The 17,736-nt window shown below is 66.8% G+C and overlaps 1 protein-coding gene across 1 annotated transcript; it reads left to right on the top strand.

The window, feature by feature from the left end:
- Positions 1-1,994: 1,994 nt before the first annotated feature.
- D2HGDH (D-2-hydroxyglutarate dehydrogenase) lies at positions 1,995-17,584 on the top strand. Its single transcript, XM_054570377.1, has 10 exons — positions 1,995-2,040; positions 2,841-3,208; positions 6,773-6,830; positions 7,817-7,956; positions 8,609-8,802; positions 9,207-9,375; positions 10,996-11,139; positions 12,186-12,328; positions 14,026-14,191; positions 16,521-17,584. Exons 2-10 carry the CDS (start codon positions 2,851-2,853, stop codon positions 16,778-16,780), a joined length of 1,632 nt encoding a protein of 543 aa, XP_054426352.1. The 5' UTR covers positions 1,995-2,040; positions 2,841-2,850; the 3' UTR covers positions 16,781-17,584.
- Positions 17,585-17,736: the final 152 nt, after the last annotated feature.

Raw genomic sequence — 17,736 nt, 5'->3', positions numbered from 1 at the left:
GACCCTGTGGGGACTGACTAGTGCTTAGGACCTTCCTCGGGAGTTAACGGTCAGGGTCCAGAAGACCAGTGTGGTCACCATGAAGGAGAGGCCCAGCCTCACCCATTCCATCCCACACCTCGGGCCCCTCCAAGCACTCCAGGGCCACCTGCAGCCATTTCTTGGGATGACTCCTTTGGGAAAGGAAGCACCCACTCTTTGTTTTGGGGCGGGGGCGGTCACCCTCATTGGTTCTGAACTACTACAGATCCCCAGAGGCCCCAGATGGCTACTGGGCTACTGGTCAGAGCGAGGGGCGCTGCCCACGGGGGGAGGTCACGTGCATCTAGTGGCGGCCTTCCCAGGGCCTGCCTGCGTCGCTGAACAGACTGGACAGGGGGCTGGGCTGCCACGGTGACTGGCCTGTGGGCCAGGGCCACGACGGCAGGGGGGGCAGGTGGGAGTTGCTGGGTTGTCCTGTGCTCTCCTTGCCGCGACAGTGACGCCCTGGCCTGTGTCGGGTGTCACCCTGCAAAGCAAGGGGTCACTGGTTCGATTCCCAGTCAGGGCACGTGCCTGGGTTGCAGGTTTGGTCCCTGGTCAGGGCGTGTACAGGAGGCAACCGATCGAAGTTTCTTTCTTACATCAATGTCTCCCTCTCTCCCTACCCCTCTCTCTAAAAATAAAACCTTAAAAAAGAAAAAAGCAACAACAAAGGCAAACACATCCTTGACAGGAAGGTGCGGTGGGATTTGCCTGTGGAAATGCAGTTTACGAAGACGCAGGATCCAGCTGCAGCGTCGTTCCGGAGCACGTCGGTGCATGTGGGCTCCAGGCCTCGTAGCCAGTGGTCTGCTCTGCCTGCAAAGCTGTCAGCGGACCTTAGTCTTGAGTCAGGGTTATGTGGACACTCCTGCTGTCTGTAGCCACCTGGCCACAGACCCTCATCGCTGGACATTGTGGAGCGGGATGAGCAGACAGGAACCGGAGATGCCCCAGTGGGACCCGTGGGAGCCGCAGAATGGGAGGGGAGCCCTGCCCTGGTGCCATGAACTGTATCCCTTGGGAAAGTAGAAGCCACGTTACTGTAACAATTTAGGGTACCGGAGGGCTGAGGAAAGCTACGGCCCCTAGGCCTGGGGGCCCAGGGAGGCAGCTGGAGTTTCTGGACCTGGCACCCTGCGGGAGGGGACCGATTAGGACTCGGCTCTGGGAGGGGGTGCCCCGTGGGGCTGGGACTCAGACGTCTGGGGCGAGGGTGCTCCCCGGCTGCTGCGACACCCCGAGGGAACGGGGTGAGGCCGGTGCCCGGCCCGGGTGCCGCTGCGGCGAGGGCCATCCCCAGGGTGACAGAGGAACGACCAGCAGGCCAGAGGTTCCTTCTGGCCTCCCGCCGTACCTCCGGGGTCGTTGTTGGAGCCCAGCAGGCCCACAGAGCAGAGGCCGGGCTGGGGCTGAACGCGCAACCCGACGAGGGCGGGGGAAGGAGGCCGTCCAGCAGCCCGCTCCCAGCCCAGGGCCTCTGTTCAGGAAAATGTTCCCGCTGTTGGCACGCAGCTCTGGGAACCAGCTCGGGTTCTGCCTGCAAAACACTGCTAGGTGACCCGCAGGGGTGTCTGTCTGCCCTTTGGCCGGAGCGGGGACCAGGGCTCGAGGCTCCTGGAGCCAGAGTCCCCTGGGGGCCCGCAGTAGGTGGAGGGAGTGGGCAGCTACCCTGTGAGGCCCGTCGAGGCGGACCGCGGTGGCGCCGGCCCTCGGGGGAGGGAGTGTGAGCCGAGGCCCCCAGCTGGGCGGTGCGGGACGCGGGGGGACACCGGCCGCCCCCGCAGTGGCGCGCCGTGGACAGCGCCGCGCGCCTCGGCGCAGGGGGCCGTCCCCGGGGCTGGAGCCGGGGCTTGGGAGGGCAGGGGGCGGCTCGAGGGGCGGGGCTTTGGTGAGTGGGCGGGCCCTATGCGGGGGCGTGGCCGCGCGGGCCGCCGTGCGCAGGCTCAGTCCCGCCCGCCCCAGCCACTGGGGTTCCGGTCACCGGAGGGCGACGGCGGCCGGGACGGGGACGCGGACGTGAGTGCGCCTGCACGGCCGCCGGGGGTTTGAGTGGAGGGTCCGCGGGCTGCGGGGCAGAGTGGCGGCCGTGGTCGCGGAGGCCCATGGCAGTACGCGCCGGCGCTGTCCGCGGGGCCGTCCCCCGTCTGTCACGTGACCGCCGTGGCCGCGCGCGCCCGGCCGTTCTTGCGGGGACGAGTCTGAGCGCGCTCCGCGGACTCCCAGCGGGCCCGGCCGGCGGGTCCCTGGAGCGCGGGCCTGACGTCCGCGGCCGAGCGCCGGGGCCGGGTGGGGGCCGGGCCGAGCTCGCCGTGCGTCCCTATCCGTCCTGATGCGAAGGGCCGGGGCCTCACCGCCCGGGGCGGCGGGCGCCGCGGGGGCTCAGGGAACCCGCGCACTCTCCCGGTCCCACGGCGGCGAGGGCGCCGCCCAGGCGCCGCTCCGGTTGCCTGAGCAGCAGGTGTCACCTGCCCCTCTCACCTGTGCGGGGTCTACGAGCGAGCCCACGTGGGCGGACAGCGAAGCTCCCGATGTTTGATGCTGCACTGTTTAAACTTCCGTTGGCATCTTAGTAAGGCAAAGCCGACCGCTGCGGTAGCCGTTTGTAAGCTTAGCGGCGCCGCCCCTCCCTCGGAGCGCCTCGATCGCTGGGTCCTGCGGCGGAGGCGCAGGCCGTGCCCAGCAGCGCTTCCCGCAGGGGCCCCGACCCCCGGCGCTGCCCTCCCGCCCGCCTCCCGCCCTGCGTCTCCCACCGAGCAGTCGCTTCCCTCCCGGCCTCTGCTGGTCCCGGCTTACAGGGTCCCGCACTTGCTTTTCAGGGCAAGAGCTATGGTGCCTCGTCTGGCGCCCGCGTGGCCGGCGTGGCTCTTCCGGTGGCGAGCGGCCCGCGCTCCTGGGGCCTCCGGGCAGCCGAGCGCCCGGGACGGAGCGTCGGGGGCGCGTCCGGGCGGCGGCCCTCGGCGGTTCGCGGGCGCCAGTACTCCGGTTCGCAGAGGCAGCTCCTCCTCGTCCTCTCGGGGCCCCGAGGTGGTGCTGACCTGCGAGCGCTACCCGGTGCAGCGGCTGCCCTTCTCTGTGGTGTCTGCGGAAGACCTGGCCGCCTTTGAGCGCATCGTCCCCGGGAGGGTCGTCACGGACCCCGAGGAGCTGGAGGCCTCCAACGTGGACTGGCTCAGATCCATGCGAGGTGAGCACGCGGGTGACTTTAAAGGGCCCTGAGGACGCACTTTGTAGAAGTTGATCTGCGGTGCCGATGCCTGCGACCTGGAGGGCGAGACAGCCCCCTCGCTGGTGCTGAGGACTCGCGTCCTCGGGGCTCCTGTGTCAGGCTCCTGGGGCCACAGTGACAAAGAATCAGAAGCTGATTCTGTGGGTCCTTGAGGCCAAGGTGTCAGGGGCCGCAGGCCCTCCTGAGGCTCCAGGGAAGGGTCGTCCTGCCTCTCCTGCCTCTGGGCTCCAGCCTCTGCCTCTGCCATCACATGAGACCTAGAAACGTCCAAAGCTGTAGAAAATTTCTGTGAGTTTGTGTGAGCCGAACTGCGGACAGTCCTGGGGAGCAAGGTTCCAAGTGCTCCAGGAAATAACAGCTCTGCAGCTTTCATGCACTCGAAGTTAAGGAGGGACCATGGGAATCTTACGGGAGGCTGGCATTGGAGGGCTGGTGGGTAACCAGATTACGTGCTCCCTGGAGGGGGTTCTGCTTGTTTCAGAAGTGTCTTAAGGTAGATGCACAAGAACAAGGGACAGGGCTTACCTAAGGCAAAGACAGACTTTTCACTAAAAAGTCACATGTGGGGGGTGGGGCGGGACTGCCCACCACGACCTGCCCAGTTAGGGAGTTATGGTCAGATCACCTGGGAGGTCCCTTTCCATAGAACCCTCTTTTTGTGCACATTCCCTGTGTGTCTCTGTCTCAGCTCCCCCCTTCCTTTCTCTTAAAGGACGCCTGCCATTGGATTTACGGCCACCCTAACCCAGGAGAATCTCGTCTCAGGATCCTTAACTTATATCTGTTGTGAAGACCCTTTATCCAAATCAGGTCACATTCGTAGGTTCTGTGGACAAGCTTTCAGGGGCCCATCCTCCCCCCACCCCCCGTGTGGCTCTCTAGGGCAGGACGCAGGGCCCCTGGTGTGGCGAGCCCGATTTTCTTCTCTCACTGCACCTGTCCCCTCCTCAAGTCCGTGCTCCAGCTGGGGGCGTGGGTGTCCGCCTCCGAGGGCCAGGAAGCCCAGTAGCAAAGGCTGTGTGATGCCGTGTTCTCTCCTGAGACGATTTCAGGGCCACTGTCACCTGCCCGCTCACACAGTTAAAGAAGCAACGCTGTGCTCTCGCTCGGGTGGTAAGGCGGCTGGAGGGCGAGCAGCTCACAACCAAGCTGTGTACTGCCGCCTGTGAGGCCGGGCAGGTGGCCCTCGGGCCGGGCCTGGGTCCAGCGCTCGTGGATGTGGGGTGTGCCGAGCGCTGTGCCGTCGGCAGGGTTTCCAGCCAGAGCGCAGAGTCTTGGCGCGTGGAACTGGGGGGGCAGGCTCAGGAGCAGAGGCAGCCCTTCCCTTCGGGGAGGCTGGTGGCTTTGGAGACCCTTGGGCTGCCCTTTGGTGTCGGAGTGCCTGAGAGCCCCGCTCTGCCCTCTGAGTGAGGTCCCACCGGACGATGCTGCCCTGTTGAGAGCGGCCACACCGCACAGGGCCTGTGGGTTCGCGTGCGACGCCCTGGAGGCAGCAGCGGATGGTGCCCTCCCTGGGCTCCGCCAAGCCCGGTGCCATCCTGGCTTGTCACTGCGGCCTGGTGGCCCCCTGCAGACGGGCCGCCAAATGGGGATGAGTCTCACCACGAGATAAGACCCAGCACACACGGTGCTCAAGGTGCGGGTTCCCCTGCCCCTGGGGCCTCCAGAGCCGTAGGAGCGGTGCCTGGGCACGGCCGGCTGTCCCCTGGCGGCCCCTCTCGCGTTGGCTCCCTTGCTGGGCAGCCCCTCCTGCTTGGGCTGCTGCTCGTGCCTGCGCTGGTGTGGGTGCCGGTCCGCACTTCCCGCCGCCCTGAGCTCGGCAGACAGCGAGCGCTGGGGCTCACTCACCTCTGAACCCACAGGACTCAGGGCGATGTCTTCCCAGGGTCTCTCTGAGGAGGCGACCCGCTGGTTTTTGTAGAAAAGCCCCTTTATGCGATTTTCTTTGGAGAAAAAACATGTCCAAACATCTGATCATTTAAAATCTCAATCTCAGTCCTGGCGGGTGCGGCTCGGTGGACTGAGCGCCGGCCTGTGAACCAAAGGGCGGGCACTTCAGTTCCTGTCGGGGCCCAGGCCTGGGCTGCGGGCCAGGTCCCCAGCAGGGGGCGCACGAGAGGCAACCACATGCGGATGTTTCTCTTCCCCTCTTTCTCCCTCCTTTCCCCTCTTTCTAAAATAAAGTCTTTAAAAAAATTTAAAAAGTAAAGTCTTAATCTCAGAGTCATATAGAAAATATAAGCTAGTAACAGCTGATTAGGACCTTATATATATTTTTAAACAGTTTATTTGAAGAGGAGAATGTCATTAAACATCTCCTTTAAAAACTAGACCATGCGTTCGTGGGCGAGCCCCACAGACGTTAGCGAGCGCCTCACCGCGTGCCCGCCCCCAGGGGAAGGTTGGGGTCCTGGGCCTGCGATGGACAGGAGGCTCACTGATGGGGGGCTGTTTCCTCTGAGCCTGGGGAGGCCGCCTGGAAGGGCGTTCCTGGAGCGGGAGCAGCCAGCACAAACCCTCTGAGCAGGGCCGCACCTGCGGCCGGGAGGGGGGAGGGGGGAGGAGCTCAGGGAGCAAGGGGGGGGGCCGTCAGGACCTCAAGGGCTTGTGAGTCCTGGCTCTTTCTGTGAGCTGATGGGGAGCCACCGAGGGCAGTGAGTGGAGCGGAGCCCCTGTCACGGCCGGAGGTGGCAGTGGGAGGAGGGCGGGTCTGCGAGGGGCGGGGAGCCAGACCCTGCCCGGGAGGCCGTGGTGCTGAGGCGCAGCAGCGGGCGGGCTGTCCCGGCGCCCCTGCCGGTGGCTGAGGCGAGGCCGCGGACGGGGGGGTGGCTGCAGCTGGACCTCCGGGCTCGGGGCAGCGTCCGGAGTGAGACCTTGCGCTCCTCCTGCCTCTGCAGCCTCCGCTCACCCCGTGCGAGTTCCTTCAGCGAAACGAATGGGCGGAAGGCAGGCAGTGGTTAGGGGTGCCGGCCGGCGAGTTTGGGTGGCTCCCACCAGCCCCATCGGGATCTGAGGCCATGACGGAAAAGAATTGTAACCCAGTGAATAAAAGAAGAGCTCATCACACCGCTATGATTGCGTGGCTAGAGAAATCAATGCCGGAGGTCCCTCCTGACAGTGCAGGGTCAGCCCGTGGCTGTGGGAGGCTGGGCGACGGTCACCACGTGGCCGCCATCCTAAGACTCGCTTCAGGCAGGACAGTCCGCAGAGGCTGAGTTCTGGGAGAACTTAGGGAAGCAACAGGGTGTCTGCATAGTGTCAAGCGCCTGCCCACAAGGTACTTAGTGACCCACAGCGGGGAAGCCAGGCAGGCGCCCCTCCGGCCACCTTCGCCGGGGCTGCAGTTGGCACCCTCTGCCGGCCCCCCGTGCCCCCCGCACGCGGACTGACAACTCTTGTCCTTGAGGTGTGCAGTGACCCTGGTTGGGCGGGTCGCCTCCCGAGGAAGGAGGGCTGTCCTTGTCCCTGAGCGCAGGCCCGGGCGGGAGGCCCCTGCTGTACCCAGTGCTCTCTCCGTCTCAGGCTGCAGCAAGGTGCTGCTGAGGCCCCGGACGTCGGAGGAGGTGTCCCACATCCTCAGGTGAGACGCCCGCGGGGCCTCCCCGGGCGGGTGAGGGGCCTGCCCCTGAGGACGACGGGGCCGGCAGCCTGTGCGGGCCGGGCCGGACCTCGCGGTTGCAGCGCTGGCCCAGGCGCAGCGTGGGAGTGGCCGCACACTCCCAGGAAATGGACCTTCTCGTGACGTGTGTGTTTCTTGATTTTTTAATGTCAGTAAACTATCATGTTTATTATAGGAAGGTTAGGAAACATAGAACACTCTAAAGAAAAAAAGACAAAAGCAACCACTAATTTCACTTCCAAAGAGGACAATTGTTGAAATTTGGTTGCTATGCTAATATCTTTTCTGCTTGTGGGTGGTTTTAAGGCTATCACGTTGTATCTAAGACTTGGTAGTCTGTTTTCTATTTGACAAAGCCATGTTCATTTATTGGTGCGGATTAGTCTTCCATGCCATTTTTAAAAAAGATTTTATTTATTTTTAGAGAGGGAGGGAGAAAGAGGGAGAGAAACCTCCATGCTCAAGAGATACACCTGTCAATTGCCTCTCCCACGCCCCCTACTGGGGACCTGCCTGCCACCCAGGCCTGCGCCCTGACGGGGACGCGAACCGGCAACCCTTTGGTTCGCAGGCCAGTGCTCAGGCCACTGGGCCACACCAACCCGGGCTTCCATGCCATTTTTGACCTGTGAAAAGTGCCTGCCCCACGAGTGCCCTACAATTTGCACTCCCCCCCGAGCCGCCAGACCGCACTGAGGTAGCCCCAGGTCCCACATGGCCGTGTGGCGTGCCCCATGTGCAGCCGCTCTCAGAGTCCGTCGCCGGAGGCTGGGCCTCGCAGGGTGGGCGGGTCACTGGACGCTCATGGGCTCACGGCCTCCCGGGGTGGGCACGCCCCTGCCCCCAGATCCTTACCACGGGGCCCTCAATCGAGCGGCATCGCTGCCCTCGTGGCCAGGCGCGGGCCTGGGGAAGAGGGGCCTGACGCCCTCCTGTGCTTGTCCCAGGTACTGTCATGGCAGGAACCTGGCTGTGAACCCCCAGGGGGGCAACACCGGCCTGGTGGGGGGCAGCGTCCCCATCTTCGATGAGATCATCCTGTCTACTGCCCTCATGAACCAGGTCATCAGCTTCCACGACGTGTCTGGTGAGCCTGGTTTCCTGTCCTGCCCTTGTCAGCCGTGGGGGCCGGTGGGGCCACCTAGGCCGGGAGAAAAGGGCTGGGTCCGTCTGTGCCCTGCCCCTGGGAGTGACGTTCACCATGGGCCTGCGGGGACGGAGATCGGCTGCCCCTGTGGCCTCTGTGGATGCTGACATCTGCTGGCCACAACCACCTTCGGGGTGTGTGAGGTCACGTGCGCGTGAGGGGCCCTGCCCGGGTGCGGCAGCGTCGGGTGCTGGGTCACGCTGTGCGGTGGGGCACCGGGCGGCATAGGCTGTTAGCCGGCAGGCCTGCCTCCACCCAATTGACACCCCCAAGCAAAAACGCCTGCGGGCTTGCCACCTGTGCCCGGGGCAGGGACCCCCCCGCGCCCCCGGGGAGGACGTCGGCCTCACCGCAGCGCTCTTTTCTGCTCCCTCCCACCAGCCTTCCCCTGCAGTGCAGTGTGCACACGCGTGTTTCTTCTCATTTTTGCCTTTCCAGTGTTTCCTCTTTTTCATGGCACTCACAGAGAGAAATTCGCGGGGAGGGGTGGGGCGCGCACTCCTTGTCGGGGTTCGGGGCTGGGCCCCAGGTGGCCGCTCCTTGGGGTGGGGTGCGCACTGAGCGCTCGGTGGCAGCCCCGCCTGCTCGGCAGGGGCCCTGGTGTGCCAGGCGGGGTGCGTCCTGGAGGAGCTGAGCCGGCATGTGGAGGAGCGGGGCTTCGTCGTGCCGCTGGACTTGGGAGCCAAGGGCAGCTGCCACATCGGGGGGAACCTGGCGACCAACGCGGGCGGCCTGCGGCTGCTGCGGTACGGCTCGCTGCGTGGGACCGTGCTGGGCCTGGAAGCGGTGAGCCAGGAGCCGCTGCGGGGCGTCTGCGAGCGGCCTGGTGTCCCGGGACGCCCAGCCCGGCCCCTGTGTCCCCACCCCAGTCTCGGGGCTCGGCCTTTGTCAGTCTGCTCCCAGCTCCTCCTCCCGGCCATTCCGGCGACCGCAGGTCTCTGACGGGGGGTGGGCTGGGCTGCCAGGCCCCCTGTGCCCTGGGGTGAGGGTGTGTCCGTCTCGGGGAGGCCCCCGGCCGCACGGACGCTGGGCGCAGCCCGGGGCCCCCAGTGGCGCAGGCGATGGGACCCGTAGCCGCAGAGGAAGAGCCCTCTGTGCAGCCTGCCCGGCAGGCTCCAGGCCTTGACCCGGGGCCCCGCTTTCTGGACCACGGCCGGGGCTGGACGCCCTGTTTCTCTCATCCCCGCCAGGTGCTCGCTGACGGCACCATCCTGAACGGCCTCAGCTCCCTGCGGAAGGACAACACGGGCTATGACCTGAAGCAGCTCTTCATCGGGTCGGAGGGCACCCTGGGGGTCATTACGGCCGTGTCCATCTTGTGTCCGCCCAAGCCCAGGGCCGTGAACGTGGCCTTCCTCGGTAAGTGGCGTGCCCGCTGCCGGCAGCCGGTTCTCGGGGCTGCCCTGCCGCGGTGCAGAGGAGGGGAGAGATTGGGGGAGCCCCCACAGGAGGGTCTGTTTGTCCAGGTGTCTCGCTCTTTCCAAAGGGACCCAGGACCTGGCCTTGGTGTTCAGGCAGGTCTGGAGTCGAGCCTGCGGGCTCTGGGCAGAACGACCTCGCCCCGGAACAGAGCCAGCTTCCTCGGCTCGCGCCCGCTTTGGTTGCTAAGGAGCGTGTGCCCCAGGGTCTGTGGGGAATGGCTCGTCTGGCGGGTCTCCACTGTGTGGGCCCATCAGACGGACACCTGCCCTGGCACCTGGGTCATTGGGAGGGTCCGCGGGCCCCTGACGCCCAGTGCAGCCGGTCCCATCAGGGTCTTCCCGCTGGGACCGTCGGGACCATTGGGACCGTCGGGACGTTAGCTGGTTCTTCCCCTCCCAACCTACACGTTCTGGTCCGGAATCTTGATCCCATTTGTCCTGTGGATCATAATTACTGTCGTTTTATCAACTTTCCTTCCTCCTCACTCCTCCATCAGACTTCTGCTGGGCTGTCCCCTTGAGCGCTTCCTCGAGCTTCCTGTGGGGAGCGCTGCTGGGGGCGAGTCCTCGCCCTCTGTGCCCAGAAACACTGTGATCACGCTAGTCCCCGAGGCCCCGCGACTGGCGTGCGGGTCCAGCCGGGCCCCCCGCCCCGGAGATACCCCGCGGGGGCGGCCTGCACGCTGCTCCGAGGGGCCGTCTCCTCCTCTGGACGTGCCCCAGGCTTGTTCTCGCCTTCGGGCCTGTGTGGTTTCCAGTGCGTTCCCCGGGGTCTCCCTGGCCCGGCGCCTCCTCGGTTGCAGTATTGCCCGTGTCCTCTCCCTGGCCTGCGGCTGGACGGGCGCAGTGTCTGCCGGCCCTCCTGCCGCTCAGCCGCCTCCGTCCTGTCGGCCCCCTTCACGGCGTGGCTTCCTGTCTTCTGAGTTCGCTGCTGCTCCCTCCCGCTGCGCCGAGCCCCTCTGTGCAGCCCCCGCTGCGGAGCGCCTGTTCCCAGCCGAGCACAGCAGTGTCCTCAGGCCTCTGCGGTCCCCAGCCCTTCTCTGCGGGACGCTCTTCCCGATACCTCTGTGCCCTCTGACCTCTCCTCACCACCGGGTGTCTTGGACCTTTCCCCCTTCAGCAATCCACTCAGTCCTCCTGCCTCCAGCCGCTGGACGGCCAGCCTGCCCTGCCCTGGGCCCCACGGCGGCCCGTCCGTGTTCCGTGGGAGTGTCCTGACCGTGTTACCGAGGTCCGTTGGGGACCTGGTGTCGCTTGAGTACAAGAAGCACAACAGAGCCGTTTCCCAAGGGGACCGTGTCGGGCCACGTGCACGTGCACACCCCCCGGGCGCTGTGATCGTGCTCCGCTGCCCCTGCACGGCGGGCGTCCTCCGCGAGCCTCTCCATCGTAACCTTCGAGTCGTGTGACGGGCTTGCGGGCTGGCCCGTGGCACTGCCCTCGGCGGTGCCTCCTTCGCTCTGCGCGGTGGCTGCCTGGGGGCCGGGCGGGCCCGGGGCGGCCGCGGCGAGGCCCTGGCCGGCTGTGCCTGAGGCGCTGTGCCCTGTGCCCTGTGCAGGTTGCCCGGGCTTCGCTGAGGTCCTGCAGACTTTCAGCACCTGCAAGGGGATGCTGGGGGAGATCCTGTCGGCGTTTGAGTTCATGGACGCCGAGTGCATGCGGCTGGTCCAGCAGCACCTCCTCCTCGCCAGCCCGGTGCAAGGTACGGACCCCGCCCGCCGCTCCGGCGGCTCAGCTGGCAGGCCTTCGTCCTGCACAGGGCGAGGCGGGAAGGAGGGCGTGGCTGCCCCGTAGCTGTGGTGTCCACACGAGGGGTTGAGCGCCGAGTTCTCACTCCAGGCGGCTCGCTGAGCTCGTCCGAAGGGCTGTCCATCTCCAGGACCGAGAGGCCTGCCGTCCCGAGACGCATTCGCCCTGTGACCTCGGCGGGCGAGGGACCGGTGCAGCCCCCAGGCCCCCCCTCCCTGCGGTGGCAGCTCAGGCAGGGATTGGGGGCCCAATATGCATCGTGAGCCTAGAGGCCGAAAACACCCAGGGGGAGCCCTTGGCAGTTGCCGTCGGAGACCCCCCTGTAGGGACAGTCGCTGTCTGAGCGGCCCCCCCAGAACCCCACAGACCGGGCGACTATGGCAAAGCAACTTTATGCTGGACGGTTCTGGGGGCTGGAAGTCCAGGGCTGCATCGGGGTGGGCTCCTGGTGAGCCCCGTTTCTTGTCTGCGCACTGCGTCCTCCTCGCTGCCGCCTCCTGCCCTGTGAGGCCCCAGCCCCACCCTCTGACCTCACTCCCCCTGCGGCCTCCTTAAAGGCCTGGTCCGCACGCGGCCGCGTTGGGAGTGGGTTAGGGCCTCAGCGCGGGGACACGGCGGGAGGGAAGGACACGCCGCAGTCCCTAACAATGGTAGGGGTGGAGGGAGCTCGATGCTCTCAATTTTAACGGAGCTGCTACTTCCAGTGTAAAACAAGCAACGTAAGAGCCCGGGGCGACAGCGGCTGGCCCCGGGTGGACGAGGCGGCCCCGGGCGTTGGTGAGGGCGGCCTCCTGCCGTCGGGCACCCCGGTGTCCCGGGGTTGCTCCTGTGTTCCAGTGGGTGAGGCTTGTCACAGTGAAAGACCTGCTTTTAAACTGCCTGACATCACCTCAGCCTAGCGTCCCGCCCCGTGGGCTGCCTGGGCCGCCGGCACCGCAGCGGCTGTGCGGCCTTTCAGCCGCCCCGACCCCACTTGACCCTCGCGCTCTGCCCCTCCAGAAAGTCCATTCTACGTCCTGGTCGAGACCTCGGGCTCCAGCGCGGAGCACGACGCCGAGAAGCTGAGCGGCTTCCTGGAACACGTGCTGGGCTCCGGCCTGGTGGCCGATGGGACCCTGGCCACTGACGAGCGGAAAGTCAAGGTGAGCGCGCGGGCGCCCTCAGCCTCCCCCCAGCCCGGCGCCTCCGGGCCGAGCGGGCGGCCCACGTCCGGCTGCCGGCGGGGCTTGGCTGGATGCGAGCCGCTGACCCAGCCTTGACGGAAGAGCCTCTTTGGAAACACCCTCAGCGTGTGGCTCATTTGAGCAGCTTAGGCAGAGGCAGATGGAACTGCGGGGGCCGCAGGGGGCCAGCGGGGGGCAGCACGGCGCCAAGCCCGTGGCGGGGGCCACAGGGTCTGCAAGGACCACTTGGCACCAAGGTTGACTTGGCGTCGGAGGCCAAAGGGAGCAGGAGCGGTCCGGGGGGCAGGGGAGCCGCTGTCAGCCTCACGGGCGTCTGACCGTTTCCCCGCGGCCCCCATGCAGTGGGGAGCGTGGGCCGGACAGGGGCCGGAGCAGGTCTGGTTTGGGGTGCGCGGGCAGTGGGGTCTCGCTGTCTCTCAGTGGCCGGCCATCGACTTTATTTCTCAGCGTGATCACTAAACCCCTTTCTCTGCAGTTACTGATACTTACGTCAGTGAGGTAGTCTATGTCAGGAGTTACAGCAGTGCCTGGCTGGGGCCCCGTCGAAGGCCGAGGCTGGGCCGCCGTAGCTGCCGCCCCGCCCTGTGCCCCCACCTGTCCCCCGCCCAGGCAGGGCCAGGCCACCGTGCTCCAGGCGTCTGTGTGGAGCTCAGGGCTGAGCAGGTCCCGGCAGCCTGGGGGGCCTCCCGCTGCCCTCCTGGGGGAGGGGGCAGGGACCCGCTGGTCCGGCTCGGCAGCCCCGTTCTCGGGTGGTGGTGCCCCGAGGTCTAGTGACCTGGGGGAGGGGGCCGGAAGGTGGGGGGCCCGCTTCCCTCCCCGGTGGGCGGGGAGGAGCATCCAGCCGCGTGTGGGCAGGGGCGGGGGTGGCGATGGCATGCGCCCCAAGGGGCACTGAGCCAAGGCGGGATGGAGGGAGCACCCCCGGAGGCCTGAGCCGGTGGGACGGGAGGGGCGGCAGGGAGAGCGCGCGGGGGGCTCTGCAGGGCACTGCCTGGCCTGCGCGTGTGGGGGCTGGGCCAGGAGGACCTGCTGATGGCGAGGTGCTGCGTGGCCTCGGGCCGTAACCCTGGATGGGGCAGCCTGTTGTTAGGGGTGCCCGTGACACTGTGCTTATGTCAAAACAGAAGGGGCGCCCTCGCCGCGCAGAGATTTCACTGTGACATCCCCTGAGGCGGTGGAGCTTGGCGGGGCCGGAGCGGGGACAAGGCCCAGGCGGGTCGCGGGGCCCAGCCGGGGCACCGCCCTTTCTGGCTCCCTCACGAGGGCTTCCGGTGTCCACGGTGACGGGCTGCCCTGGACTAGCGAGCCCCAGCTGGGTCGGTGCATCAGAGCAGCGCTGCCCTGCAGAGCCCCCGACGCATCCCCAGGCCCCTCGCCCCACCGTCCCCGCTCCCGCCACCAGCGCCCCATCCCCCCGTGTCCTGCAGGGTGTGCCCCGACGGTCCTCCGTCCCTGCCTGTCCCCTTCTGGAAGGGGGCCCTCCGAGCCTCAGCCGCGGGCACTGGGCACGGTCTTGGTCTTGGGGCCGCATCTGGGCCTCGTCTAGTGTGGGCTCTTGGACGGGAGCCCCGTGCCTGCCACCACACAGCAGTGTCACCGCCCTCACGCCCACTGCGGGCAGGTGCTGCCCTGGCCTGTGTCCTCTGTCCCCCCAGACGCTGTGGGCCCTACGGGAGAGGATCACTGAGGCGCTATCCCGGGACGGCTACGTGTACAAGTATGACGTCTCCCTGCCCGTGGACAGGCTCTACGACCTTGTGACCGATCTGCGCGCCCGCCTCGGCCCGCAGGCCAAGCGCGTGGTGGGCTACGGCCACCTGGGTGAGCACAGCCGGCAGGGACGGTGGCCGCGGGCGGGCTTAGCCCACGGCCGCGCGCTCAGCAGTGGGGAGGACGGGGGCGGGGTGCCGTGCTGAGAGGCTCCGGACCGTCTCCCGGAGTTTGGTGTTTGGGGAGGAGCGCCGTTGGGCGCGGGGAGCTCCTGGGGTGCAGTAGGATGTGGACCCTGAACCCGGAGCCTGAGCAGGACCGAGGGCCCTCTGCCCCTGGCCAGGGGAGCCCTGGCCCTTGGTAGGGGCAGCCGGGGGCCCTGAGCCGGGCCGGCCTCTGCAGCGCGGGGCTTTGGGAAGGAGCGCTAGCTTTGGCTGCACTGAAAGCAGGTCCTCCTGTTCCTCAGGCAGCTTTCAGGGGGATGAGGGCCGACAAAGCCGAGGGAGTGTGGCCCTCACATTCAGGGAGGAGGCTGGGGGCTGGCACGGTCAGGACAGTGTGGGGGACAGGAAGGGGCACAGCCGCGCAGTGGGTGCCGGAGCAGGAGCAACGTGAGGGCACCGGGCCGTGTCCACTGAGGCCGGGGTGGGGTGCCGCCACCCGCCGAGAACGCGGGCTGCAGACCGGGCGCGCCCTCCATGGGGCCGCGGCCGCAGGGGCAGGGGCAGGGGCCCCACTCTGTGAAATCAGGAGTGGGTGTTGACGCGGCCGGGGCCGTGGGACGCCCGGGCGCCTGTCCCGCGGCAGTCGGGGCGCAGCGGCCCTCGGCCCTCCTGAGGCGGCTGGGACGCATTCCGGGGTGAGCCCCGCTCGGCCACGGTCCTTCTGGGGTCTTCTGTGATCCCGCTTGTTTAATTCTGCGTGGGACGTTTTCAGGTGTCTCCATGGGTGACGTTGTCCCCGAAGGGTCCTTGCTTCGGTCGGCACGGATGGCGGGGCAGCCGCCCTTCCCTGGTCTGGAGGTTTCCCTCGAGCGGGAGGGAGCGCCTGCCGCTGCAGACGCGTGGGCAGCGTGCTGGGGTGCTCGGGCGGCTGCAGACCGGCTCCCGGGGGCCGGCGGGCGTCCCGGCCTCTCCTTCTGAGCTGGTCCCGGCGGTGTTTCTCTCTAAGCGTTCGGCGGTTTCGTCAGGATTCCGGATGTGCTGGCGTCGCGTTTTCCCTGATGTCCTGTTCCAGGCGCCGTGTCACGCCGGGAGGCAGCCCCTGCTTAGTCCTGACGTTTGTCAGCTTTACGGTCTCTCCAGAGTCAGCGCGGAGCTTTCCTGTCCTCTGTCTCGTGTGTCCATTTTCTGTGTCACTCTTCTCTGCCATGATGCTGTTTCTCCATTTTCAGTGTTTTCTGTTGCTTTGTAACTTCAGGAATGAAGCACTCCGTGGTTTCCAGCTTTTCTTTTCTGACACAAGTATTTAAATATCCCTCCAGGCCCCAGCTTCGCTGGCCCCTGGGTGGTGGTTTTAAACGATGTCTTTGTTTATCCCCCTTGCGAGGCTCAGCGTGGCCGGCGAGGTGCCCGGACAGATGCTGTCACCGTCACAGTGGCCCTGGGCCCGTGTGTCACCGTGGACGCAGCCTGGCTCCCTGCGGACTCCGTGGGGAGGGCGGAGCCCCCGTGTGCAAGGCTGGTGGCCTGCTGGCCGGGCCCCTGACTGCTGGGCGCTCTGCTGCTGGCCTGCCTCTCTGCTCCCAGGAGGGCCCCGCCCGCGGCGACTCCGCCGAGGGGCCGGGGCCGGGGCCGGGGCCGGGGCAGGAGAGCTTCCACCTCCGCAGCCCAGGGCACCCACACCGTGTGCAGAGCCCCGCCATTTTGCTGGCATTTGCATTGTGTCTAGTTCTAAATATTTTCTCATCTCTGTTGTCATCTCTTCTTTGACTCATGCGTTAGTCAGGAATGTGTCTTTTAACTTGCAAACACGCGGGAGTGTCCTAGCTGTTTTAAACACGGTTGGCTTGCTGTTCACCGCCCTGAAGCCGGGGAACGGGGCCCACACTACCCCGACAGCAGCCGGTGCCCAGGGGCCCGAGCGGTCCACACCGTCCCGGTGTCCGTGGGGGCGCCTGGGCGAGGGGCCGTCCTGCGCGCTGTCGGAGAAGTGAGTCTGGTGGTGGCCGTCAGCGCGGTGGGACCGCAGAGGCCCTGGGGCCGGGCGCCCTCTGCCTGGGACGGGGCGGAGCCCACAGAGGGATGGGCGGGCAGACCTGGGAAGAGGAGCCAGTGGGAGCCCAGGGAGCGGCAGCCCCGGAAGAGGCGGCTTCCGTCACTGCAGGTCAGCGGCCAGTGGCTTGAAGGGCTGGAGCCAGAGAGAGGGCCGGAAGCGCTCTTGGGGAGCGGGGACGCTCCTGGGGGCCCTGCCCAGCCTGAGCTGCTGCCTGTGCCTCCAGGGGACGGCAACCTGCACCTCAACGTGTCGGCGGAGGCCTTCAGCGCGTCGCTGCTGGGCGACCTGGAGCCCTACGTGTACGAGTGGACGGCGGGCCAGCGAGGGAGCATCAGCGCCGAGCACGGGATCGGCTTCAAGAAGCGGAGCGCCCTCGGCTACAGCAAGCCGCCCGCGGCCCTGCGGCTGATGCGGCAGCTCAAGACCCTCCTGGACCCCAAGGGCATCTTGAACCCCTACAAGACGCTGCCCGCACAGGCCTGACTGGGCATCGGGGGTCAGCGGGAGTGGCCTTGGTCCGGTCTCGGTTTTGTCCGTTGGGATCGGCCCGCAGGGCTGGCCTGAGCTCGGGCCTCTGTCCCGCGGAGCCACCTGGTTGGAGGGGCCTCTCTCTCGTGGCTGCTCCCCTGAGTCCCGCCTTGGGTCGCAGCCGGGAGGGCGCGGTGGCTCTGTCCCCCGCCCGGCCCCAGGCCCGGGCTGTGGCCCTCGGGGCCTGGCTCCCCAGGGGCTTGACCCCGACGTGGGATGGGCACCTGCGGGGCCCTGGGGGGACCGCGAGCCGGCAGAGCGCGGGCGTTTGTTCCTCGCACTTGGCGGTTTGCTGCGGTAGATCCACGCAGGCCAGCCAGGCGCCCCCGGCGAGGGCCCCGCAGGCCCACGTCCGTGCTCCCTGCACACGGCCCCTGTGTTCCTGCCTCACTGGCCCCACTCGGGCCCCTGTTGACGTGTGGCCCCCGGGCAGCTGCCGGGACCGTCTGGGAGGTGGGACACGTTTTCTCTTCCTGGCTGCTGTGAACTTCCTGTAAAAACAGAGTTAATCTGTCGCTAGAAAAATCTCGTAAAAGCCCACGGTGTGCCGGTGTGTGATGTTCCCTAAGCACCCGAATGCTGGGGGCCGCCAGAGTGGCCTGACGGCCTCTGCGTGGCCGTCCCCCGAGACGCTGTCCTGTCCCCACCGTGAGCCTGGGAGCCCTGTCTCGTGCGGCGTTTCCAAGGTGTCACAGGTGGGCCAGCTCATGTTGGTAGTGACTTTCAATAGCTTTTATGACTAAGCAAGTTTATTTTGGAGAATTAAAATGATGTGTGATATAGTGAAAGGCTAAGTGTTTTGAGGCATGTCCTGCTGGAGGAGCGGCAGGGGTCCGGGAAGGCGGCCCTGGCCTGGGGTTCCGAGAGCAAGTGTCGGCGGGGCCTCCGTTTCCCCGGGGACGAGCTGGTCC

Source organism: Pteronotus mesoamericanus, unplaced genomic scaffold (assembly GCF_021234165.1).
Source record: "Pteronotus mesoamericanus isolate MK-2021 breed Mesoamerican mustached bat unplaced genomic scaffold, CSHL_Meso_final contig_203, whole genome shotgun sequence".
Taxonomy (NCBI): domain Eukaryota; kingdom Metazoa; phylum Chordata; class Mammalia; order Chiroptera; family Mormoopidae; genus Pteronotus; species Pteronotus mesoamericanus.
This window is presented reverse-complemented; position numbering and strand designations above follow the sequence as displayed.

Coding starts and splice junctions, on each gene's coding strand:
- D2HGDH (XM_054570377.1), top strand. CDS start 2,851: ATGGTGCCTCGTCTGGCGCCCGCGTGGCCGGCGTGGCTCTTCCGGTGG. Junction 8,803..9,206: donor CCGTGCTGGGCCTGGAAGCG/GTGAGCCAGGAG, acceptor CATCCCCGCCAG/GTGCTCGCTGACGGCACCAT. Junction 14,192..16,520: donor GGTGGGCTACGGCCACCTGG/GTGAGCACAGCC, acceptor CTGTGCCTCCAG/GGGACGGCAACCTGCACCTC.